General features: G+C 41.6%; 1 protein-coding gene across 1 annotated transcript in view; it reads left to right on the top strand.

Moving 5' to 3' along the window:
- CEP78 (centrosomal protein 78) overlaps window positions 1-26,590 on the top strand; it is a 169,464-nt gene extending 142,874 nt beyond the window's left edge. Inside the window, 3 exon segments of the mRNA XM_030193717.1 lie at window positions 8,985-9,151; window positions 18,427-18,577; window positions 25,041-26,590. Of these exon segments, the coding sequence (XP_030049577.1) occupies window positions 8,985-9,151; window positions 18,427-18,577; window positions 25,041-25,529 (807 nt within the window). The 3' untranslated portion in view covers window positions 25,530-26,590.
- The last annotated feature ends 691 nt before the right edge of the window (window positions 26,591-27,281 follow it).

The raw sequence follows: 27,281 nt of genomic DNA, 5'->3' as shown, positions 1-27,281 counted from the left end.
AGACTCATTAAGTTTCCAAGTGGTGTTCCTCTTCCTGCAACCCCAACCCTGTAATCTGATCCACACTGGAGCGTGGTCAGAGATTTGAATTGGTTCTATTTCTATCTCCACTATCATCGGTGCCCAGTTGCGATGTACCCACAACCCATCTATCCTAGTATAAGAGTTCGCTGCATGGGAGTAAACGGTGTATCCCCTTTGTGTGCCACGTACCATCCTCCAACTATCCACCAGCTCCATATGGTTAAAAAATTTACGAAGTGCCTTCCTCCCCGGCCCCGACTGGTAGCCCCCTCCTCCCGAGTGGTCTAATCGCGCATCTGGGGCTAAGTTGAGATCGCCTCCCACAATCACCTGACCCCCTATAAACCCTTGAATCTCTTCCCATAGTGTGTGAAAAAGCCCGCCCTGTCCTGTATTAGGGGCATATATGTTGATCAGTGTAACCTCCTTCCCCCATAAGGCCGCACATCTCCCAGTTGTGTCCTTGAATTCCTTTTCGATAATCATTCCACATGACTGCCTAATCAGTATAGCCACTCCCCCCACTTTCCTCCCTCCTGCCCCTTTGTTTGTCACCACCTCATTGTACATTTTACTGCATAGCAAATATCCATCTCTGGGTCTCAAGTGTGTCTCTTTCAGGAATATCACCTCCCACCCCAGCCTAGTTAGTTCTTTCATTACCCTCGTTCTTTTCCCAGGGTTATTGAGTCCGTTAACATTCCAGGAGCCCAACTTAAAGCTATCCCAGTATGTTTATGATATTGTATTGTAAAATTGGATTCTTACGACAAATTACTTTCTTATGTATTATTCTTTGTTAGGTATCCTGTATTGTTTATTGTAAGCCACATTGAACTCAAACTCGTTTGGGATAATGTGAGATATAAATGTCACAAATAAATAAATAACCAAAATTTGCATTGCACAGAAATTGAAAGACCTGGTTTTACCCTTCAAACGCTTTTGGTTAGATAAAGTTTGGAGAATTGCTGGAATAGAAAGATTAGTCTGGTTACAGAAATGCAAACCCTGGAGATACTCTCTTTTTTGGGCCCCTCTTTTCCGGGCTTCTATACCCTCTTAACTTAGCCTGTTGACGGATCTAATTGTTAAGGGTGCTTAATTTCTTGTTAAAGTACAGTGAAATTTTTAGCTTTTTTTGTAAACACCAATTGGAAATATTTATGAAAAAAATACAAGAGATATATCATTTCTGATGTAAGAGATGAATGAAAAGTTTGAACATGCCATGTTAGTGCTGATAATGTATAAGAACAGACATACCAAGGTCCATAGAGCCCAGCATTTTGCTTCTGACAGTGACCAGTCCAGGTTGCAAGTACCCAGCAGATACAAAATAGTAGATCTATTTCCCATAGTTAATTTCCAAGGATGATCAATGACTCTCCCAAGTGTACCTAGCTAATAATTATATCTTTTGCTTCAGAAACGTATCCAATCCTCCTTTTTGGTTGCCCCAACCATATCCTCTATCAGTAGATTCCACAGCTGAAGTATACACTGTGTAAAATAACTTTCTGAGTTTCTTTTCAATAGTTTCATTGAGTGTGCTCTTTCTTTCGTTTAGGTAAAAAAAAAAAAAAACCTGTTCCCTGTTTAGCCATTCCACCTCACTGATAATCATATTCTCTCTCAGTTGTCTTTTCTCCAAACTGAAAAGTCCCAACCTGTTTAGCATCTCTTCATGATGGAGGTACTTATCTAGCCGCTTATCACATTTGTTGCCCTTCTCTGAGCCCTTTCTAGTTGCACTATATCCTTTTTGCACTATATCCTTTTTGAGGTGGAGCTACCAGAACTGCACACAATGTTAAAGGTGCAGACACAGGGACCTGTGAAGAGGTATAATGGGCAGGCTGTTTTGTTCAGTCCCTTTTTAGATAATCCGTAACATTCTATTTCTGTGTTTTTAGCAGCTGCAGCACACTGGATTGAAAATTTCAATGTATTGTGCACAATAACTTGACATCATTTTCTTGGGTGATTGCTCCTCAGAACCCAGCAATTTGTACTTGTAGTTGGGATTATTTTTCTCAAAGTGCATCACTTCGCACTTGTTCACATTAAATTTCATCTGCCATTTAGATGCATAGTCTCCTAGTCTTACAAGATCTGCAAGACCTCAGCCATTTCAACAATTAGAACAGTTTTGTTTCATCCACAAATTGTTCACCTAATTCATCACCTCTGTATTCACGTCCCAGTGAATTAAGCGTCTCCCCTTCCATGCATAGCTCTGTTTGCCCAGCTTAGCTGGAGTCATCAACCTGTATGTCTCGGCAGTCTTTCACCAGCCCCAAAAGGCTCATGTCTTAGCATCCAAGTGTTGCTGGAGACGCTTCCCTTTATTAATGACTCTGGTCCAGTGCCGAGCCTTAGGGGAGGCTCCATCAGGCCCTTCTGTTGGTTCCGAAGAAGTAGGTGTAGCCAAACCTGCCTCCCGCAATAGTTGTCATGCCTCTTCTGGGCCCTTGATTCTGTGTATAGCTCTTTTAAGAGGAGAGCTGAGAGCAAAGGGGAATAGCAAATGATATTTAATCTGCTCTTTCCGAAGGATATCCAAAACTGGTTTAAATTCCCGTCATTTAGCCAAGGTAAAGGCTGACAAATCTTGATAAATTGTAACCGAGGCATCCTGAAACTGTAAAGATGGAAGCTCCTGTGCTTTTTACAAGATGATTTCCTTGTCCACATATCTCGAAAATCACACTACAATATCTCGAGGCCTATTATCTGAAGGAGCGCGCAACTCTCTGTGCGATCGCTCCAGCTCAATAGGAGGTGCCGATTCCTCAAGTCCCAACAAGGGTCAACACAAGGCCTAAATCACCTCTCGCTCATTTTCCTGATTATTATTCTCCGGTATGCCTCGAAAGCGTAAGTTATTACGACGACTTCTATTCTCAATATCGTCCAGTTTAACTTGCAAATCTGCGCACTGTGCCTTCAGAGTAGTATATTTCGTCTGTAAATTGGACACCACTTCCCCCTGTTCTTCCACTTGCATCTCCAGATCCTCAAACCGAGCTCCCAGCTCGCGCATGTCCTTATGCATAGTGTCTATACGCGTGGCACGCTCTCCCCGCATCTCTTTCAGCTCAGTTCGTAGATCTTTAAAGCACCTCTCTACATCTCGGGTAAGATTCCTTAGATTCACCAGCTCCACTTCTCCTTCCTCTTCCAACCCACTGTTATCCGGCGTCGGCCATCGCTCCCACATCTAGCCTCCTAAATTGGCAGAGAGAATCTTTAATAGCTGATGTTTTTGTTTTCTGGGACATCCTGTATCTTTAGTCAGGCAGGGATGCCTATAATCATGCCAATAAAATCCAGATAGATTGCGATAGAAGTCTTAATTAGGGAGGAAGAACTGGAGCCCAAAATCAGGCATCCATTCAGGAAGCTGACATCATATCCTCTCCTGGCCCATGCTTTCTTGAATTCAGATAATCTTTGTCTCTATCACAACCAGTGAGAGGCTGGATGCACCCACTCCGTTTTCTGTAAAGAAGCGTTTCCTTTAGATTACTCACGAGTCTGGCCCTTTCTATCTTCATCCTATGCCCCCAGATCTTCCTTTCAATTGAAAGGAGATTTGCTACCTATGTATTTATGCCATGGAGATATTTAAATGTTTCTCTCCTTTTTCCTTCCAAATTATGCATATTGAGATCTTTGTCCCCTCTGGACTGACTCCATCCTGTTTATATTTTATTGCAGATGCGGTTTTCAGAATTTCTAAATGGGGTCTCACCAGAGATTTATACAGAGTTGTAATCATCTCCTTTTTCCTTCTAGCCATTCCTCTACCTGAGCACCCAAGCATCCTTCTGCCTTTTGCCCATTGCCTTTTCTGCCTGTTTGTTGACCCTAAGATAATCAAATATGATCAAACCTAAGTCCTACTTTTCTGTTCTACACAGAAATATTTCACCTCTGTAGTATTGCTCCTTCAGGTTTTTGCAACCCAAATGCATGCATTTTTAGGATTACATCTCCACTGCCGAATTCTAGACCATCCTTCAAACTTTTCTAGATCCCTTCTCATATTAACCATACCATCAGGGGTGTCTACCCTATTGCAGATTTTGGTATCCACAAAAAGGAAAACTTTACCAGGCATCTCTAGAATTGGACCAAGAACCAATTCTTGAGACACACCACTTGGGTAGTGTTCCTTTTCTCAGAGTGAAATCCACTTACCATTACCCTTTGAGGCCTCCATTCTACCAGTTTCTAACTCAGTCAGTCACTTTAGGGCCACTTCGAGGACACTCAGTTTATTTGTCGCCTATGCGGAACTGTGGACCTGATAATCAGAAGCCCCGCGCTGTTCCAAACAGCACTCTAAAATTAGTGCTGGAACAATGCAGGGCAATAACACCCCTATGATCAGATCTAATAACATAGCAAATTTGGGCACGCTATTAGCTTTGATCATAGTAACATAGTAAATTGTGGCAGATAAAGACCTGAACTGTCCATCCAGTCTGCCCAACAAGATAAACTCATTTTACATGGTATATGATACTTTAAATGTATACACAAGTTTGATTTGTCCTTGCCTTTCTCAGAGCACAGACCGTAAAAGTCTGCCCAGCACTGTTCTTGTACTAAAAGTTCTGAAGCTAACATTGAAGCCTCTTAAAATTTACACTCCAGCTCATCCATACCTATTTAGTTATGATCAGGGCGTAGACTGTAGAAGTCTGTCCAGCACCGGTTTTGCTTCCCAATTAACGGCGTTGATCATAAGGTGTTTATTTATTTAATACATTTATACCCCACATTTTCTCACTAGTTGTAGGCTCAATGTGGCTTACACATAACCGTAGGGTAGGCTATGGTTCAGAAATTATAATTAAACATTGTAGTAGTAGGTTATTAGCATATTGGTAACATTTAAAACAACAGATAACAAAAGATAGTAAAAAAAGTCCATGGATTATGCTGAAAAACAGGTGGAAGTACATTAGGTTGAGTCTGTAAGGTATGCCTTCTTGAACATGGTAACCTTCTTGTAACCTGTGTTACAGGCTTTGCTACAATCTAAGTGCATCACATCTAGCACTCTCCCTTGATCCAACTCTCTGGTCATCCAGCCAAAGAAATTTTCACTTTAAAGTAAATTTCCCTGATTGTGACTATTCAAGCTGGTTGGACCTGTGCATAATCCTGCTCCACTATTAGCATCACTTCATCTTACAGCTGATCTACTTGTTGACTGCTTTGCTTTGTTTAGAAAGTTGAATACTGAGGCAGCAAAATCCCTCTTTCTGCCTGTTCTGAGACACAAGACTTTATCAATTCCTTTGGATGCCATTCTAGATGCTAGTTTCTCTGAATTAAACCCTTCTCTACTAGGTATCTCTAGGACTATTGTCACTATGTCTTCCTCCTCCTCCTCCCCCGCTGCCCCAGTACCTGTGTCCTTCCTTAAGCAAGTTGTTGATCCTCTTCTGCCTTTTATTCATTCTGTGCTCATTCACTTCTCTTCTGGTACTGTCTCGTAAGCCTGATAGTCTGTCCTCACATTAAATATTCTAAGGCAGATATCTGTGTCTTCTAATTACCTTCCCATCTCTAACATTCCTTTCCTTTCTAAAATTAACCAAGAAAATTGTTAGTGCCCAGCTGTCTATTTGGATAAAACCAATACATTTCACCTGACAGACTGCTTTCACATACAGTATTCTACAACATACTCTTCCTTGGTCTGCATTATTTTCTGCAACTTTACCTTGACAGTGGTACCAGTTTTCTTCTGGTTTCCCTAGATCTCTCTGCAGCTTTCAAATCTGGTCAATCATGATATTCATCTTCTGCAGTGTGTCACAGGTCTTGAGGGTGAGCACTTGGGCCACCACTGAGCTCCCAACCTGAAGGTCAGGAGGGTCCCGACAGCAGATGAGTCACTCTAGAGTACAAGAGTGTAGCGGATGGCTCTAAAAAGAGCCCTTGGGGCAGGCCCAGCAGGACTGGGACCTGGGATGGCTCTGCAAAGAGCCCTTGGAAGCAGGCCCGGGTGGATCTGAAAAGAGCTCTTCGGGCAGGACAGGACACAGGAACACTGAGGCAGGATTGGAGACTGGAGCGCTGAAACAGGACTAGAGACAGGAACACTGAGGCTGGGCCGGCATCAACACTGGGAAGCAGAGCAGTTGCGAAGACAAGGCAGAAGGGGTCAGGTCACCTTAAGTACCCCAGCTAGAAGACATCATCAGGACTGTCGGCATCTGCCCAAGGCTGTCAGCCCTTTAAGCTCTGTGCTTTGGCGTGTATGCATGCCCTGTTAGAGCCAGTTCCTGCCGGCATCATAATGACACATGCTGAACACTGGCTCGGAGAGCAGCAGAGCCACTGGGGACAACCGCATATGCAGTTCCCAGCAACGGAGGAGGTATCAGGTCTCTGGAAACACTTCCAGTAATCTGGGGAATAGGGAGCATGGTCAGAGCCATGACACACTGTCTCTCTGATTTAAGAGGCATGGATACTGTTCACTCATGATTTTGTTCCTATTTGCAAGATCATATCTTCAGTGTTGCCTGGTCTCAGTTCATGTCTTCAAATTTTTAGCCTCTGGTGTCCTTCAAGGCTATGTTACTGGTCCCTATAATTTTTTCATTTATTTGGCTCCTTCACTTCTTGTCCAGTTTGTGGGTTTTACATTTATTTATGTAGATGATATTCCATTACTTCACACCCTTTCAGCTCACTTTTCTGCTTGTGTGACTTATGTTTCATCTAAACTCATTTGCATATTCTAGTGGGTTTCCGATAATGGTCTAAACTCTAAAGTTCAATTTTGCTAAGTCTGAATCTGTTATCTTCTATAGGTGTCTCCCACTCTAGATGGGACTACTGTATCGTGAAACATCTGTTAAGATTCTCAGTGTAATTTTTGATAAGGCCCTTAACTTTAATCAGCAGGTTTCTAATGTAGCCAAAAAAAAAAAAGTTTTTATGCTTTTAGACAAAATCTATTTTATTTATTCCATTCTTGATGTTAAATCACTGTGATACTATTCTTGTCACTTATTTAAAAAATGGATTACTCTAATTACCTTTATCAAGGAATCTGATTCCCAACAAGGGTAGATGGCAACTTATACAGAACACAAATTCCAGAGTTTAATTGCATGTTGCGTGAAATATTTTCTCTTAGTGGTTTTAAATTTACTTAGTAGCTTTATTGCGTGCCCCTTAGTCCTTGTATTTTTGGAAAGAGTAAGCAAGCAATTCACATCTAAATATTCCCTCACTCAGTCTTACCTTTATCATATCACCCCTCAGCCGTCTCTTCTCCAAGCTGAAGAACCTTAGCCTTTTTACCCTTTCCATATAGGGAAATCATCCCATACCCTTAATCATTTTGGTCGCCCTTGTCTATACATTTTCTAATTCCGCTATATATTTTTTTGAGATGCGGTTGCACACAATATTCGAGGTGTGGTTGGACCGTAGAACAATACAAAGGCATTATAATAATCTTGATTTTGTTTTCAGTTCCTTTGTTAATAATTCCTAACTTTTAGCCATTGCGGCACACTGAGCAGAGGTTTTCAGCGTATCATTGATGATAATTACCTAAATCCTTTTCCTGGTCGGTGACTCCTAATGTGGAACCTTGCATCACATATCTGTTGTTTGGGTTTTTCTTCCCTGCGTCACTTTGCACTTGCTCACAATAAATGTCATCTGCTATTTCAATGCCCAGTCTCGTAATGTCCTCTTGCAGTTTTTCACAATCTTTTGTAATTAAACAACTTTGAACAACTTTGTGTCATCAGCAAATCTGATCCTTACTCATTTCCATTTACAGATTATTTATAAATGATGTGATTCTATACTTGTCTACTGAGTTAACTTGTATCTGTTCTGCTGCACAGCAGTACTGTTAGCTTCTTGTGGAGGGAACTTACTAATTTTTACCCTTATTGTATATCCTTGACACAGCCCAGAGGTGGGCAAAATGTGACCCATGTCAGAAGGTTTTTTTGTTGTTGTTTTTTCTTGCCAATAAAAGTCTGTTTTGAAAATACTCCTTCATGATCTGCTGTCTTCACACATGTTAGTTGGTATACATAGGTGTCACAACTTGTTTATCTTTTTTTTTTTTTAATTGGACTAACCTAATAAGTTTGTGACTAGTTTTCGTGTTAAATTGACATTTTATTTCTCAAATACATGTTAAACTGACATTTTATTTTTCAAATTCATGTTAACATGCCTCTTCTAACCTCTACCCACATCCCCTAAAGAGGCTCTTATTTACATTTATAAATATCAGCCTCTTCAGGGGATTGGGGTAGAGAGGTTAGAAGAGGCAAGTTTTCAAACAGCCTGCCTTGGTGCAAAGTTTCTTAGCTCATGCATCTCTGTCATTACTGACTGGAAACCAAGTTTAACATAATACATAACAACAGATAAAATCATGTATGGTCCATCAGTCTGCCCAACAAGCAGTTTGTACCTACACTCCTCTATGCCCTCTTTAAAGTAGGAAGGTCATTTAAGTTTTGCACTGATACATTCACTTTCTATATAGGGATCCTCTGACCCATGGAATTCTGATTTCTGTCACGGTTATTGTCCCCACCACCTCAGCTGGGATGGTATTCCAGGCATTCATCGCTCTTTGTGCAAAAGTATTGTCTGACGTTACTCCTAAGTCTGCTACTCTGCAACTGCAGTTCATGTCCTCTAGTTCTACCGCTTTCCCATCTCTGAAGAAGTGCATGACAATGAATGAATAATTCTACACATGCCCTGTTTCTTACATATATCCTCTAAGCACTTACTTCTTCCTAATGTTGGAAATAGAATTCTGGCCTAGATGGACTTTTGTCTGACCTAATGTGTTTTCTTTTTTATCAAGGCCATTCATGTCAAACATGTTTTTATAACACCAGTTCGAAAACAGGCCACTTTATTTTTCACACTGTTTCTTGTAGCTAGAAGTTGAAAATTCTCGCTTGAGGCAAATCAACTTGTCCCTTTCTGAGACTCTTCATACACAGACCATAGCCAGTACAATTCTGGAAGATGAAGGCATTCTGGAAAGCATTGAGACATCTTTTCAAAAGTTTCATGCATTTTTGGATCTTCTGAAGGATGCAGGGTAGGTGTTCTATTTTATTTCTTATATTCTTTATATCTCTGGTGATGTTTCTCAGCGGTAGCAGACTGCCTGTGCTGTTTGGTTTTTTTTAAACTTCTAATATTTGTATTCCTATAAATCGGAGAAATTTTCATAACAGCTGTGAAAGCAATAAATTGAAATCCTGTCTTACACTGTCAGTATTTATTTCTAACATGTGGCATATGGGCTATTTCTCGTTTGCAAAGGTCCTTAATTTAGCCTGCTGAGTGCAGCCAGAAGTCAGTGTTGATGTTATTTAGCAGATCTTTAGAGACCTCTCCGCCCCCCCCCCCCCCCCCCGGCTCAGCCATTTTTCTTTGGATGTATACCAACAATCAAGCACACCAAAAGAAGGGAGGTGTCCCCTCCAAAACAGTATAGATGTTCAGATGCATAATTGAAGAAATTACAGACATTGCAGAATACAGTATTGAGACTGGAATATTCTGCCAGCAAATTTGATAGGAGCTCTCCGCTTATTATCAAAGCCCATTGGCTACCAGTACAAGCAAGCATAATCTTTAAGGTATGTACAGTGGTGTTTAAACTTTTATGTAGTCAAGCTCCACAATATATGGCTATGCTTGCCATCTAAAGGTACATTATGACTAAAGAATCTAATGTCATTACATTTTGAGACAGAAAAAGGGGTAAAATATAAATGGATTTTTATATACACTTTCCCTTATCAGGCCATGAAGATGTAGAATGATCTTCCTGTAGGTATTAGAATATAAACTAGTTGTTTAGTTTAGAAAGCATCTTAAAACTTGGCTATTTCAAAAATTTGTTTTATGATGAGATTTGTTTTTTTTAATATTGTGTATTATGTTCTCTAAGGACATACAGGCATAATAGTCTCACATGAGAGCGGCATCATACATGGATCCCAGTGCGGATTCTCCCTCCTGGCACTCCTCCCCTGCATCAATGTCCTTGAGGCACAGGAAGCGTCCGTGCCGCAGTGACCGCTCTCCTTCTCTCTAACTTATTTCCCATCGAGAGCTTTCGATCCCTTCGAGATCTCCTACATCTGCACAGGATATATAACTCGGGCTGCTCCACGCTGCTTTCTCATCCGGTGCCGACACCTACTCTGCAGGAAGAAATCTAACCACCATAAGACTTCTAGAACTCCTTGGGTTTGTGATCAATTACCCCAAATCACATCTTCCACTGGTTCAGACCTTAAAGTTCATAGGGGCTGTCCTCAGTACTACTCAAGGTTGAGCCTTCCTTCCTCAGCTGAGAGCAAACAACATGCTGTATCTTGCCACTCAGATGTTCAAATTCATCCAACTATCTGGATGTCAGATGCTCTGCCTACTCGGTCACATGGCTTCAACAGTCCATGTAACGCCATTGGCCTTCACTTCCAAATTCCTCAGTGGACGCTCTCCTCTCAGTGGTCCCAAGCAACAGGATTACTGTAAATATACAATACAACTTATATTCCGCAGTTGACCTTGCGGTTCTACGTAGATGACAAAAAACTAAGAGGCTGGACATACACCAGGAATTTACAATGTTTAAAAAACACTTGGACTTCATATTTTAGCTTACATGTTAGTAGAATTATACTGTTTAACCCTTCACCATACATTATCCTTTTAAATTCAACATGTTTCCTAAATAGATGTGTCTTAGCATTACATCTAAAATTCATGTAGTTAGCCACAGAAGTAATAAAGAAATAACATAATTATCTAGTCTGGCTGCTTGAAACGAGAGCAAATTATCAATCAACTTAAATCTCCTCTTTTCAAGGATGAATAAATAAAAAGCTTAATGTTCCTAGTTATTTTAAGAGATGTCTGAAATAGAAAATGACTCATTAAATATAATGGAGCTAAATCAAACAGAACTTTATAGAGCAAACAAAAAATATAAAAGATTCTCTTGCATAAACAGAAGCCAATGAGTTTTCAAATAGTAAGCTGACACACTATCATGTTTCTGTAGAAGATAGATTAATTGTAATGCTGTATTTTGGATGGATTGTAATATTTTGAATACCTGCTTGGAGCTTCCCAAATAAATAATATTATAATAATCCAAGAGGCTGAGCACAAGAGATTGCACAATTAAGTGAAAGTGATTCTGATTGAAATATTTTTGTACCTGACGAAGCTTTCTTATGATGAAAAATGATTTCTAAATTGAAGCATTAACCTACTGTTTTAATGTCAATTTGGAATCCACAAGTACCCCTAAAATTTTAATTGTAGAAAAAAGTGGTAACTTATTTGATTTATAGTCACACTACTCTTCTTTTCTTCTAGTGAATTACTAATAAGCATAAACTTCTGTCTGTTTAATGTAGTTTGTGCATTTTTATCCAGTGCGCCAAACTATTGATAACATTGTGAATTAAATTCGTACTAGAAGAAACCATGGAATCAATTGGAATCAGTAGTTGTCATCTACATAACTGTAAAAGCAAACTCCCAATTGTTCCAAGAGAAGACCTAAAGAGTGCACATAGATATTAAAAAGTTTGGAGGACAAAGGTGAACCCTAGGGAACTCCACAGCAATTGCACCTTATTTCTGAAAGTTCATTATGCATTCTAAGTGTATAAGAAAGATGAGTAAGAAAACCTCAAAACCTGTTAAGGGAGCTGACCTTACCACATAGAGAGGTCAGCCACAAACAGATGGCGAACTGACGCTCAGCTGCTGAGGGAGGGAGCAGTAGGTAATGATGGGGGTGTGGGGAGGCTGGGAAAAAGACTAGGACAGGGAAGAGTTAAAGGGTAGGGCTGAACAGGTTAGAACATGGCTAAACAAGAAGCGGCAGGAGGGGGAGGGATAGATAGAGATAGGGCCAAAGAAAGGATTAAGGGGTGGTTCTTGGGAGGCAGAGGCCAGGAGCAAGAAAGGAGGTGTTTGCTCATGTCCATTCGCCATTTTGATTGCCTCTCCTGACCACTCTGGTGTGCTGCTGCGCTCCTAGCCGCTCAGCTTTTGGTGGGCTGCCCCAGCCCACACTGTACTTTTAAAGGTTTTCTGCAGGGCCCAGAGGCTTGGGATTTAGTCAGTTGTGTTTGGTCCAATGAACGAGGCTTCACTTGATCTGGCAACGTTGGAGGTAACTTTGCTTGTCTGTCCCCGGAGGTAACTCTTCTTGTTTGCCCCACCTCCTTCCCCCTTAGTAAAGCAAGAGTGTCGGGTGTTTGCTTAGGCTTCTTGGATAGTCTAGCTGACTTCCCCATTCGGTGTGTGCAATGCACTAGTCCGGCGACTGATAGTGAGTGGGCAGCAGTCCTTCTGCGCTCCCTGCACATATTCTGGCTTACTAAGCCCCCGGCTGTAGCACTGGATCTCTTCTTTGGCATGGGCAGCTGCACAACTACTGCAGTTGGGTATGCCTGACCCAGAGGTTTGGTGGGTATGTGTAACTGCCTCAGATGTTGTATAGAAGGGGAAGATGGACCTGATGGCATGCAGGAGCCAGGGAATGTGTTGCGGCACTACTGTGTGAGTGCTGTGTGCTGTTTTCGATGCAATCTGGATGCGGTTCTGTTGGCTGCTGTCGGTCGGGCCTATCCTGCAGCATGGGGATCACCGTCGAGGTTTTGCTTTTGGTTGCTCTGCGGGGTGGAACATTTTTTTAAAAAGTTTTTTTCCCTGCTGTATTGCCAGGAAATGTGTAAGGGCGTCTTTCCGACAGCAGGCTGCGTCAGGAGATGCCACTGGCTCTTCCTTGTTGGTGTCTGGTGATAACGGATGCCAGCCTATCGGGCTGGGGAGCTCATTTCCAGGGAGGCTATGCTCAGGGTCTGTGGTCAGCTGTGGAAGTGGGATGGTCCATCAGTCGCTTGGAACTGAGAGCGATATTCCAGGCTCTTCTGGCCTTCCACAGACTCTGAAGGGCCTTCCGGTCCGGGTTCTGTCGGACAACACGGCTGCAGTGGCCTACATCAATCGTCAGGGCGGCACTCAGTGCAGGGCCTTGGCCGCGGAGGCGTTTCAGATTTGCGACTGGGCCGAGCGCTACTTAGAGCGGCTGTCTGCAGCTCACATAGCCGGTCAGAGCAATGATTTCTTCAGCAGACATTAAATCGACCCAGCGGAATGGGAACTGGCAGAAGAAGTTTTTCTTCAGATTTGTGCCAAATGGGGGACGCTGGATTTGGACCTCATGGTGTCAAGTGCAAACGCCAAAGTCCCTCGCTTTTTTAGCAGCAGGAGAGATCCCCACTCGGCGGCGTTGGATGCCTTGGCTTAACCTTGGCCTGCGGGCCTCCTGTATGTGTTCCCTCCTTGGCCCTTGATCGGGCAAATAATACTTTGGATTCGCTTGCACCGAGGATTGGTGATCCTCATCGCCCCGGATTGGCCGAGGCGTCAATGGTACGCGGATCTCCGGCGGATGCTGGTGGACGCTCCTCTTCCATTGCCTCTGGTTCCGAACTTGTTAGTTCAGGGTCCGGTGTCGATGGAACATCCTTGCCGCTTTGGTCTTATGGCCTGGCTCTTGAGAGGGCGCAATTGAGGGACAAGGGCTATTCTAACCAGGTCATTGCCATGCTCTTACAGGCTCGCACACAGTCTACCACTGCGATGTATGCTCGGATCTGGTGCAATTTTGTAGCGTGGTGTGCGCCTAAGTCTATCTCTCTGACTCTGGCTACAGTCTCGTTGTTACTGGATTTTTTGCAGGACGGGCTACAAAAGGGCCTGGCTTACAATTCCCTTCGAGTTCAAGTGGCAGCGTTGGCTTGCTTCCAGGGGAATGTCTTTGGCTTGTCCCTTGCTGCTCATCCGGATATTGTCTGTTTTCTCAGAGGAGTGCTTCGGCTCCGTCCTCCATTGCGGTCGCCCTGTCCAGCTTGGAACCTGGTGCTTGTGTTTGAAGGCGCTTCAGTGATCTCCTTTTGAGCCTCTTAAATGGGCTTCTGAGAAGGATGTGACTCTCAAGACAGTCTTTTTAGTGGCAATGATGTCGGCTAGAAGAGTGTCTGAGCTTCAGGCTCTTTCCTGTCGGGATCCTTTTCTACAGTTCTCTGAATCCGGGGTAACGGTTCGTACGGTTCCTTCCTTCCTGCCTAAGGTGGTTTCAGCTTTTCACCTGAACCAGACCATTTTCTACCTTCCTTTTGTAAGGAGGCGTTTCCGGACTCTTTTGGGAATTTTGCCTTTTGGATGTCCGCAGGACTCTGTGGCAGTATCGTCAGATGTCTAATGAGTTTAGGAATTCTGATCATTTATTTGTGCTGTTGGCAGGTCCCCGAAGGGGGTTTCCAGTGTCTAAGGCCACTATTGCCCGCTGGGTTAAGGAACTCATTTTTTCTGTTTATCTGCTTTCAGGGCGGTCGCCGCCTGAAGTGTTTAAAGCACACTCCACGAGGGCAATGTCCTCTTCGTGGGCTGAAACGGGTGTTTTTTCTCTTCAAGAGATCTGTCAAGCGGCTACCTGGGCTTCTCAGCTTTCTTTTGTACGGCATTACAGGCTGGATGTGGCAGCGCGGCAGGACGCTTATTTTAGAGCACAAGTGCTTGCTTGCGGAGTTGCCTGTTCCCACCCTACTTAGGTAGTGCTTTGGTACATCCCATCAGTTAATGGATTCATCTGCTGTTGATGACAAGGAAGGGAAAATTAGGTTCTTTCCTTTAGTCACAGCAGATGAATCCATGATCCCTCCCTGTCTGACTTTAGTTTTTTGTTGTACAGATGTTGCATACAGACCTTGTGTCTCATCAGGAGTACTTGAAGACAAGCTCTCAGAGTTTCTACATGCTGTTTTTTATTGCAGGAGGCTGATAATGTCCCTCCTTTGTTTGGTTATTGCTCCGGTTCAGGGGCATTTGTTCTTTGTGAGGAAAGTTTATTTTGCCTTTCTTATTCACTCTGCTTTGGAAATTTAATGTACTGAAGGCAGAGGGGGGCTGGGCATCCAGGAACACCGTGTGCTTTCAGTGTTCTCTATCTCCATCTGCTGGTAGGCAGATACAACCCATCAGTTAATGGATTCATCTGCTGTGACTAAAGGAAAGAAAATTATCAAGGTAAGAACCTAATTTTCCCATTGAAATTATTTAGCATTTTGTAAACCTTAAAAACTTAGGGGCCCTTTTACTAAGCCACATAGGTGCATACGCGTGTCAATTTTGAACTGTTGCCTGGTTACCTTGTAGCCTGGGTGGTAATTTCATTTTTTACGTGTGTCTACTAGACATGCTGGAAAATTTCTGGCGTGCGGTGCTAACCGGGTAGTAATCGACATTGTACGCGCTTAGACCATTACCGCCCAAGACTTTACCGCTAGGTCAATAGTTGGCAGTAAGGTGTCAGGCCCAAAATGGACACTCGCCAATTTTAATTTTGCTGCACGTCCATTTTCAGCCCCCCCCCCCCCAAAAGGCGTTTTTTGCAGGCGCAATGAAAAATGGACCTGCACGTGTCCGATACACGCGTCTACACCAGCGCAGACCATTTTTCAGCACACCTTAGTAAGAGGACCACTTGATTATTTGAGAAAGTACTCAAATAATCAAATATTCAAGCTAATTGACTGATCTTTAAGTTAAGTTATAATATGTAATTCCTGCACTGTTGGTCCAGTTTTCTTCTTTTGTGATCCTCGTTGAGCTGCTCAGGTATTTGCAGGCTAGAAGCAATGAATAGTATTCAGAAATATGTATTAGTTAGAGAATTAATGAGGAACCTTGTAATTTGCCGAGTTGATTCGGTTATCTTTTGCCTCACTTTTGGTGAATTATTAGCCACACTGAACTCCTGAGGTTAGTGTGGGATATAAGTTTTTTAATGTAATGTAAAAGTCTGGGAAAAAGATGCTGATATGTCCTTAACTGAAGAACAGTGGTGCATTTTTTAGCTCCATACTTCAAGAGTTTGAGTCTTCGTTAATTACTCAATCACTGATTTTTTTTTTCAGCATTGATTACTATGGTTTACACTGAAATCTTTAAATATTGGTCCTGTGAAAAAGGGCATGTTATTCTTACTCATCTATTATGTGAGTGTAATAGCTTCCATTCCTTCTGGCTAGATGTATGGAATGGGACTCTTGATATATGGAACTTCGAAGAACCTTTATTGCTCAAACATATCTTTTGGAAATCTGTAGTATTAGAACATCTCTCTGAAGAGGATAAAGCTTTATTTGACTTTCTAATTTCTGTTGCATTAAAATTGGCGATCAATCACTGGAAAGATAATTCAAATGTATCTGTTTATATATGGTGAATCTGGGTTCTTATGTATAGGAAATGCAAAAGTATAATAGGAAAATTAATTTCCGTTAGTCACCATAATCACAAGTGGAAAAAAAATTAGATGCTTTCCTTTCTATTATTAGTAATACCTTAAAATCCTGTAATTGTGCTTATGACTGTGTTCTCCTTGGTCTCTTTTGACCAGGGCTTTTTTTGAGGGGTACTGAGTACCGGCACCTTTTCCATTGTGTGCTAAAATTGACCCATGTACCCCAAGTTTTAATGAAAGAGCTCAGGCTCTACACACCAATTCTGCCTTGTCATAGGTTCTGTGACTGGTTGCAGGGGACCTGGCCATTGTGGGGTGGGTCCATCAGTGATCACCCCATCCCTGAAGGGTGGCCTAGCATTTGAGTACCTGCACCGTTTTTGCTAGAAAAAACACACTGCTTTTGGCCCATCATTATTCATTTGTTCATTATGGTCTAAGGGGTATGTCTACTAAGGTGCACTATAGGCGCGTTAACGTTTTTAGCATGCAATAATGGTTGATGCATGTTAAACACTAATGCGCCCATAGGAATGTCTTGGCCCATTAGCGTTTAACACACCTTAACTTTAAAGGTGCATTAAAAACGCTAACGTACCTTAGTAAACATACCCCTTAATGTTCTTTAAGCTTTTATTCAAGCTGCGTTGTTGAATATATTATCTCTTATTTTGTTTCTTGAAAATGTTTAATATAAATAAGTAAAAAAAAATTGATTTTCATGTATATATGCTCTTAAATTGTGCAGATAAAATATACATATTTCATGGGTTCATCTTATGTAATTTTTGGTTGTGAAAAGTAGGCCAATGTTTGCTGTCAGATTAATGGACCAATGATTGAGCAATTAAAAAAAATGGAGTCTTTGATGTTTGCTGTTTTGATGCTGCATTTACCTGGCGATTTCTGCTTTGAATTCTTTTCTATATTTTATTGTAGTATTTGATTGACATCAGTCCTTGATTTAAGTATGGAATTTCTCCCCTCTCTTGACTGGTGGGATAAGCTGTTAAGTGTGTACTGTCTCCTGAGCTTTTTTTGTTCTTTGGTTTTTTTTTTCTTTTTATTTGGCTTGTATTTTGCTCATTCAAGAGGATTCTAGGTTGTGTATATTTGATATATAAAAATTCAAATAATATATTTTTTCAGTTTTTGTATGCAGAGTTTGCTGATTCTTAAAACCAGATTTGTGTTCTGCAAAATGAGTCACATGCCAAATCAGAAAAAACAGAAGCATCACACTCAGTGGGAAATTTTTTTTATTTGTCAGTGATTCTCAGCCCAGTGCTTGGGAAACACTCAGCCAGTCTGGTTTTCCAGATTTCTTGAAAACCTGAGCTAGGTGGTGGGGATATACCATACACTGTCTTGAGGACCCCTTTCTATTCATCAGGCTCTTATCTGCATATTTCATTTATAAGTGCACAAAGATCTTTAAATTATGTTGAGCTAGATAGCTTTTCAGTAGAAATGTTGACCTTTGTTTTTAATTCTTATGTTGATGTACATCATACAGGTTTCTGCAGTATGGTTATAGTTATGCATGGAGAATTGTTACATTGCTACTACCATGATAAATCAGTATCTGTAGTATATGTGACCTGTATTAAATAGGTTCCATTGTTTCCTTCCCTTCCCCTTTTTGTCTTTATAGTCTTCTGCTGACTGTTTTCTGATCCTTCTCATAGTTATATTGACCTTATTGCTTCTGCCATTATAACCTTTGAAACAAATTTACCATTTTCCCTTATGATAAATATTTACACTGATGCAGGCTCATACCTCACCTATTTATTCAGGTAGCAAGAAATATTTCTTGCCACCTGAATAAATAGGTGAGGTATGAGCCTGCATTGGTTTAATAGAGGACACTATTCAACTCGTTGGGCATCCTAGAATTCTGTTTATATTGATGAGTTACTTGTGCTTCACTTTTATCAGAATCCTGAATGCTTCAGTTGATTTGTGTGGTGCTGCAGCCTTTTGTATGCACATATTTCTCTTTTACTTTTTTATTTTTGCAGCCTTGGACAGCTGGCAACTATGGCTGGAATAGATCAGTCAGATTTTGGTCTATTGGGCCACCCTCAGATGTCTTCTACGCTTGGCAAACATATTACTCAGCATTCAACTGAAGTACACCAGAAAGCACAAGAATACTTACAGGGCAATAAAGTAAGTGAAAAATGACTGTTAGTTATCCAAGTCATGATCTAGTTCTTGACACAGTTTTTTAGGATCTAGAAGCTAGCCCAAAAATCTAGGAGCCAGACTGGGGGTGACTGTAATTTGCATTTATACACATTTATAAATTTGCTTCTTTCACAATGTGATCAAGGTGATGTACAACTATAGCTGCTAAGATTGGATGGGTGGGGTGATGCACCTACCCACCTATTCCAGAAGCTGCAGCTTTTCTCCTTTGCCCACCTATCCCCACCAACTGCAGTTTTAATTCCTAGTCCACCTACTACCTGCAACCACAGCCAAAAGCCAGCCATCCCATTAGCCTTGTCATATCTTCACCCCCCTAAGCATTAGCTTCTGAGTTCCTCTTCCCTCTCCTTTACCCACCCTCCCTCCGAAAAAGTGCCATATTCTTTAAACATTTAAATTGATCCTACCAACAAGGCTGCTGGAGAATGTCCTTCTCAGTAACAGTGCTCCTTGTGGGCTGCTTCTGCAATTGCCAGTGCTTCAGATATTCTCCTGATTAAGAAGGCTTCATGTGGGTGCCCAGCCCACAACCCTGCCTCCCCAACAGCTTTCTCTGCGGCTTCCCCCCACCCAGCCCACACACATTAATAGCTTTCTCTGGATCACCACCATCTCCATGAACCCGCCTGTGGCACTGCATGCAGTAGCTCCTTGGTATATGGGACAGGTAATACAGTTATATGTTCCATCCTGTAGTTTCAGATCTGATCATGAGTGATGGCTTGTGGCACCAGCGCCCCTGCTGATTTGGCACTAAATGCAAAATTTGAACCACACGATTCAAATTTTACTTTCCCTGTACCAAGAGCAGAAGAAGAGGCTGTGGCCTGACGTACAGTTGCTCTTCTTTTGTTTTACTTTTCAATTCCAGGCTGGGGAGTGTGCATGCATGGTCGAGCATGCCTGCATCAGAATGCAAATTGGTGGGGTGGAGGGAAGAGTATGGATGCCAGTGCTGCTTGCTGTGCTTTACACAGCCCTGCCCTTAGTGTCCATATGTTCAGGGCTGCAAAATAGAGAGTTGCACGGGGACAGAAACGTAACCCATCCTTCGCCCATCCCTGCTGGAATCTTACCTGTTCCCTCCTATCCCCGCAAGAATTTAATCCGTCCCCACAAGAATTTAACCTGTCCCCACCCATTCCTGCAAGAATTTAATGGTAATTTGAAAAAAATTCTGGTTGGCTCTCTCAATCTCTCACTGGGTTCGAGCTGCAGCACTGCAGGCAAAGTAGAAACAGAACTTGGAACACTCTGGTGCGCCCATGTAAGATTTGTCTCTGATTCACTTGCACTCTGCCGAAAAGTTGCTACATGCATGTACCAGTAGGTCAGGTGATCTCTGATGCTCGTGCCTGAGTCAGAGCTGAGGTCTGCTTATCAGCCCGGGAACAGCGAGGACTAATAGTAACGGCAGATAAAGACCTGAATGGTTCATCCAGTCTGCCCAGTAGTCACACTCATTATCAATTTATGATTAAATCAACAGTGAACGTTGATATTATGGTCTGTCTTTGGCGTTTCTGGGACATAGACCATAGAAGTCTGCCTGGCCCTGTCCTTATGTTCCAAATGCTGGAGTTGCAGTTGAAACCCACTGCAGCTACTGAAGTTGCTATCTAAGCCCTTTCCAGCCCATCTGTTCAATAACTAATTCCTAATCCATACCAGAACTTTGCCTGCTATCCCATGACTCTCTAATTTTCTCAGGAGTCTCTCATGAGGAACTTTATCAAAAGCTTTCTGAAAATCTAGATACACTACAACAACCAGCTCACCTTTATCCACATGTTTATTCACGTCTTCAAAGAAATGAAGCAAATTGGTGAGGCAAGACTTCACTCAGCTGAACCCATGCTGACTCTGTCCCATTAAACCATGTTTCTCTACGTGTTCTGTAATTTTGTTTTTTGTAACAGTTTGCACTATTTTGTCCATCACCGACGTCAGGCTCAGCAGTCTGTAATTTCCAGGATCACCCCTGGAATCCTTTTTAAAAATCTTCAGGTGCGGTTGATTTTAATGACAGGTTACATATTACTAACAGCAGATTAGGAATTTCATGCTTGAGTTCTTTGAGTACCCTTGGATGTATACTATCCGGTCCAGGTGATTTACTACTCTTTAATTTGCCAGTTTGGGTCAGTACATCTTTCAGGTTCACTGAGATTTCTTTCAGTTCTTCTGCATCATCATCCTTGAAAACCTTTTACGGTACAGGCAGATCTCTTAAATCTTCTTCCGTAAAGACAGAAGCAAAGAATTCATTCAGTTTCTCCGCTATGACCTTGTCCTCCCTGAGCACCCCTTTTGCTCCTTTGTGATCTAACAGTCCCATGGATTCCCTCATAGGTTTTCTGCTTCTGATGTACCTGAAAAAGTTGTTACTGTGAGTTTTAGCCTTTCAGCAATTTCTTTTCATACTGTCTTTTAGCCTCCTTTATTGATGCTTTGCATCTGACTTGCCACAGTGCTTATGTTGCTTCTTATTTTCTTCATTTGGATCCTTTTTCTATTCTTTGAAGGACAATCTTTTGGCTGTAATAGACTCTCTTACTTCACGTTTTAACCATGCTGGCTGTCATTTTCTCTTCTTTCCACCTTTGCAAATATGTGGAATGCATCTGGTCTGGGCTTCCATGATGGTATTTTTGAATAATGTTCACTCATGATTTAGTGTCCTAACCTTAGTGGCCAATCCTTTTAGTTTCTTTTTAATCATTCTCATTTTATTATAGTCATCCTTTCAAAAATTAGATGTAGCTACAGTAGATTTCCTTTGTGGGTTCATCCCAGAAAGTAGCTCAGACTTGATCATGTTATGATCACTGTTTCCCAGGGGACCCAATGCTGTCACATTTCGCACTATGCCCTGCACACCACCAAGCACCAGATCCAAAATGGCTCCCCCTCTAGCCGGTTCCTAGACCAGTTGCTCCAAGAAGCAATTGTTTATTACATCTAGAAATTTTATCTCCTTGGCACTCCCTGATGTAGCATTTATCCAGTCAATATTGCGATAATTGAAATCATGTTATTGACTAATTGTAGAATAATTTGAAAACTGTGGTAATTGAAATCACCCATTATTATAGCATTGCCCAATTTGCCAGTTTTCCTAATCTCTGCAAACATTTTTTCATCCGTTTGTTCTGTCCTGGTGGATGATAGTACAGCCCTACAAGAATACTCCTCCTCTTCACATATGGATTTTCTATCCATAATGATTTCACTCTATCTGGTTCATGTAGAATGTTTATTTTATTTGACTCAATTCCCCCTTTAACATATAGCACACACCCCCCCTCCTCCAATTTGATCCTTTCTCTCATTGAGATACAATTTGTACCCCGTTAACACAGTGTCCCATTGATTGCTCTCTTTTTACCAAGTCTCTGAGATGCCTGTTATATCTACCTCATCATTAGTGCTATATCTCTCCCATCTTATTTTTTAGGCTTCTAGCATTTGTATAGAGGCACATGCTTTTTCCTTTGATCTACATACTGCTTAGAAGTTGAAGGGGATAATTCACATCCTTTATCCTGCTCTTTCATTAAGCACACCTGGCTTACTTTCATCATTGTTCATACCTCTCTACTAGGATTCCCTAAATGTCCTGTTTCAGTAGTATCCTTTAAGAATACTCCACACCAAACCATGCTCTCCTGGGCGACTGTTGGCTCCGCCCTTCCCCCCAATTCTAGTTTAAAGGCTGCTCTATCTCCTTTTTAAAAGTTAGCGCCAGCAGCCTGGTTCCATTCTGGTTAAGGTGGAGCCCATCCTTTCGGAACAGTCTCCCCTTTTCCCAGAATGTCGCCCAGTTCCTAATGATTCTAAATCCCTCATTCCTGCACCATTATCTCAACCATGCAGTGAGACTTAGGAGCGCTGTCTGCCTTTTGGGTCCTGCACATGGAATGAGGAGCATCTTTGAAAATGCTACCCTGGAGGATCTGGACTTCAGGTTTCTACCTAAGAGTCTAAATTTGGCTTCCAGAACCTCTCTTCCACATTTTCCTATTTCATTGGTACACACATGTACCAATACAGCCAGTTCCTCCCCAGCACTGTCTAAGATCCTGTCTAGGTGACACATGAGGTCCGCCACCTTCGCACCAGGCAGGCAAGTGACCAGGCGATCCTCATAGTCGCCCAGCTATCTACATGCCTAATGATCGAATCGCCAACTACGACAGCTGTCCTAACCCTTCCCACTTGGGACAGAAGTTCTCGGAGACATATCCTCGGTGCAAGAGTATAGTGCATCCCCTGGTGGGCAGGTCCTGGCTACAGGAGTACTTCCTACTTCACCAGGTTGATGTTCTCCTTCTTGCAGACTTCCCTCCTCCAAGGCAGCACAGGGGCTGCCTGCCAGACTGTTTTTGACTAATTCATTGGAGGGTTTTTTTTTTTTTGTTACTGGAAACCAGATTTTTAAAATATTGTAATTTTTAAAAGTATCATTTGAGGATTCCAAGAGTTGATACATTTTGAGATAAGAGAAGTTTTTATTTTCTCCCTTTCTTCTTTAGATTTGAGGTCTTTAAAAAAGACATAAAACCCCCACAAAATGTTTCTCTTCTTTCCACCCTCCCATCCTTCATCGGAGCTGACTTGATATGTCAGAGATGAGCTTCTTTTGCCCTTTTTAATATACTTTTGTGTGCCCGTACGCCACCTGCTGTGCTGCTGCTATTGAGGCCAACCCATTGGCACGTGAGATGCAAGTTCACATGACTACTGCAGATTCAAGAAAAGATCTGCCAGCAACTGCAAGATCTATATGATGTTGAGAAGAACTGATGTGTGAGGGGGAGGGGTTATTCACATTAAGCATATGAGACCATGAGAAGTGTGTGGATGAAGAGCAAGAGAGTGTGAATAACGTAATGGTTACAGCAGTGGGCTGGTCCAGGTTCAGATCCCACTGTGGCTCCTTGTGATTTTGGACAAGTCACTTAACTCTCTATTGCATCAGGTACAAACTTACATTATCTCTTGGAACAGGAAAATATGTATTGTATGTGTATGGAACTTGCTTTGAGTTGCAATTGAAAAAAGGTGTATGCTGAATCCAAAGTCCTTTTACCTGTGTCTCTCTGGTAAGGCCATTGAAAATTTGGGCTGGAGAGGGCCACCGCTGCAAATGTATCTATGTTCACACTATGTGTTTGGGGAATTTACACAGGAAACTATTTAATTGCATTGGCAAATTCCTTTGAAAATGATCCTTTCAAATAAAGGACCCTTCCCCCCCCCCCCCCCCCCCCCCCAGAGGTACCACAGAAAGCTAAATGACATTTTGTTCCATTTGTGAAGCAATTTTGACACGTTAATTTTTCTACATTTACACTTTAGATGCATTGTAGTGGCCCATCCTTATATTCTGTCTAGTTTGTATCAAAGCCAATGCAGGATGAAACTGACTTGCCCAGCTCCCTGGTTTTTAGTCCACTACTGTGATCAGTATGTTGCTCCACTGCAATAATGTGCTTAAATAGACCGCATGCTCAATCTCAACTTGCTGTTGCTGCTGAACTAGGCCATGCAATTTTACCTGTTATTTCTGGAGAGGTGAAGTGTATGTGTGTGGGAGGGTCTCAGGGTGGCGGTAAGACCATGTACAAAGATCTAGCAAGGGAAGGGGGCAGGGGAGTGAATGAGACTTTATTTGGGGGGAGGGGGTTTGAGTTGAGAAAATAAATAGGGGTCCATTGTAGTGGGCCCTAGGCAAACATACATTTTGTGGGTCATAGCGTAGTAACATAATAGATGATGGCAGAGAAAGGGAAAGGGGATGGGATTTAATATACCACCTTTCTGTGGTTAAAGTCAAAGTGGTTTACATATTATATGCAGGTACTTGTTTTGAACGGTTAAGTGATTTGCGCAGGATCACAAGGAGCCGCAGTGGGACTCAAATCCGGTTCCCTTGGTTCTCAGGCCACTGCACTAACCATTGGGCTACTCCTCCACTCCCTGTACAGTCCATCTAGTCTATACAACAAGATAAACAACAATGTTAATCTGGCCCTGGCATGGGACAGTGGAACTCTGTGCTTAAACTGTGAAATACATATTTTGAAATCTGTTGTCAGCGACATTTAATGGTTCATATATTATCTCACTTGGTTTAATTTTATTATCCCTTTCAAACCAACAGAATGTTTGAGTACTGCATCATTCAAGCCACCTCCTCCTCCCTCTCCTGCAAGTCAGGAACACAGCTATATACATACATGCAAATATATGCAGAGGGGTCAGAAAGAATTCCATGAACCATCTTCCATGTGCTTTCTCAGTTTTTTTTAAAAAATTTATTAATAATAATTTGCTTTCCCCATGTTTTCTTTTGTCCTGCTAATCTGAGCCTGCTGTCAGACACGGAACTGATTTTTCTGGTCTGCTTAATTTTCAGGCTTCAGCTAATGATGCTCTACTCGTATCCAGAGAACTTGAACTCCAAGCCACTGACCAACTGCTGCACCAGCAGGAAGACAAGCAGGAGAAAATCTGTGTAGGCTTTGAGATTCCAAGGAAAGAAAGAGAATGTCAGAAGATCAGTAACTTGCTTTCTCCTCACACAAATGCCAGCAGAGAGGAAGAAGCCATCAAAAAAGTCATCTCATCCCTTAGTAGATCCTTTTCACCTTTAGATTCCAACAAAAGTCACAAAAGCAATGGTAGCAAAAAGTCTGCTAGTGATAAAATCCTGCATGCTGCTTCTCAAAGACATTCTTATGGTAAAACTGGAGTTAGTGATGATCTTGTAAAAGCTGGAGGGGGTTATAGTAAATCGAAAACACCACCTGGATCCAGGAGTGATACCGCAGGATCTGATTCTGAAATACAAGAGAATATCTATTCATTAGCAAGCTTGGAAAGTGAGTCTGAGGGGAATGTTTAAATTTAATATAACTTTCTTTTTTGTTTTAAAACATTAAACTTTAACTGTATAATTGGTCTGTCATATGGACTCTTTAGGTGAGGGAGTAGACAGCGAATGGAAGAAATAGTTTTAAACATTGTATGCACTCATTATTCACTTACCATCAGCTGTTAATTCTCTTTATTGTCAGGCTTTTATAATGCTTGCCTACATAACACTAGTTCATAATTCTGGCCCAGAGCATTCATTTGTGTACTTACTCCAGTAGTCTTCATGATTCTTTACTATACAGTATTTCTTGCCAATATCCCCCTTCCCCCCCCCCCCCCCCCCCCCCCGACCACCACTACAACTATAACAGTAAAGATGCTGAATGCACTGAGGAAGTATACACTTAAAAACAAAATGTGAGCTCTTGGTAAACTAAAGAATGATTCCACACTTAAATGTTGTAACAAGACATCTAGTACTGAGACACTTAAAACTCCGGCGTGTAATACAGACTAAAAGTTGTTTTGAGGTTGATAACTGTGGAATACATCAGATGGAAGGTGAAAACATTGATGTAGCTGTGTGCTATCACAATGGCTTGTATGTATTTTGGTGTTTTAAAAATGATTGTGGCTGTCATCATTTTCAGATCTCTTAGGTTGTATAGCAATGGATCCCAATGTAGATCCTTGCAGGATGCTACTGTTTGTCTTCCGCCACTAGACAAAAAGGCTATTGAGCCTTATTTCCCTTTTTTTAACTAGCGTTTGAGCCATGTCTTGTCTTTTAACTTAAGCAAAATGAGTTTTCAAAGATCTTTACTGCTTGCTAGGAGCAGTGCCAATTTGCAGTGCACTGTCTTTGCAATTCTATTTCTGCTCACATTTTCAATTATTTTCTTAAATTATTTTTGTTGGCTTAACTGTGTGTATATTTGATGCCTAATACTTAAACCTGAATGTTATTCACTATTTTATTTTTCTTCATTTCATCAGTGGAATGGTACAATTTATTTTTATTACTTTTTTATTACTTTAACGTGTGAAAAATTTTTAAAAATTGACATTTTTCTACAGCCTATATTAGCATTAAAGTTGATCTCCATATTTATACAAATATTTGGTATAATTGTTGTACTGACTTGTTAATTGCTTGGAACCTGGGATGGTCAATTAAATCAATACATTTGATATAAGCCAGTAGGGACAAAATAATAGATACATATTTAGGAGGTAGATATCAAGTTATGTTAGAGAACTAATCTGCCTTATTAGCTCCTTAATTTGTTAAAGGGCTCAAACATAGGTTGCAGTGCGGTACTACAGCATTATTTAGGTTACCTGGCAGTACATAGTAATGAGATGCAGATGCATGCAGAACACCCCATTACAATGGAATTTCAATAATGTGGCTTGTGGAAGCTCTGTTATAGCCAGAAAAATGGGTTATTTTACCATCCTGAAAGCATCAGGCCACAGAGCCAGAGGCCAGTACTCCTGGGTCAGAACTCTAATTCCTCTTTCTTATAAAGAGTCTGTAATTACCCATTGTGCTCACTGATAGAATAATAGGCTGTAGTGACATCTCTGGGAAAAGAAAATTCCTTGTCGTCCTAGACTGTTCCAGAGAAGTGAGTGTTATGTCCATTGACCAGCAGATGGAGATAGAGGTGTGCTCTATAAGACCAGTGTTTAGTATTTTCTAGTTCCAACAGGTGATTGAAGATTTGCTCTGTAGCTCCTAGTTGTTAGTTGCTCCTGCTCCAGTTGGTCAACTGGC

This window comes from Microcaecilia unicolor, chromosome 2, assembly GCF_901765095.1.
Source record: "Microcaecilia unicolor chromosome 2, aMicUni1.1, whole genome shotgun sequence".
Taxonomy (NCBI): domain Eukaryota; kingdom Metazoa; phylum Chordata; class Amphibia; order Gymnophiona; family Siphonopidae; genus Microcaecilia; species Microcaecilia unicolor.
This window is presented reverse-complemented; position numbering and strand designations above follow the sequence as displayed.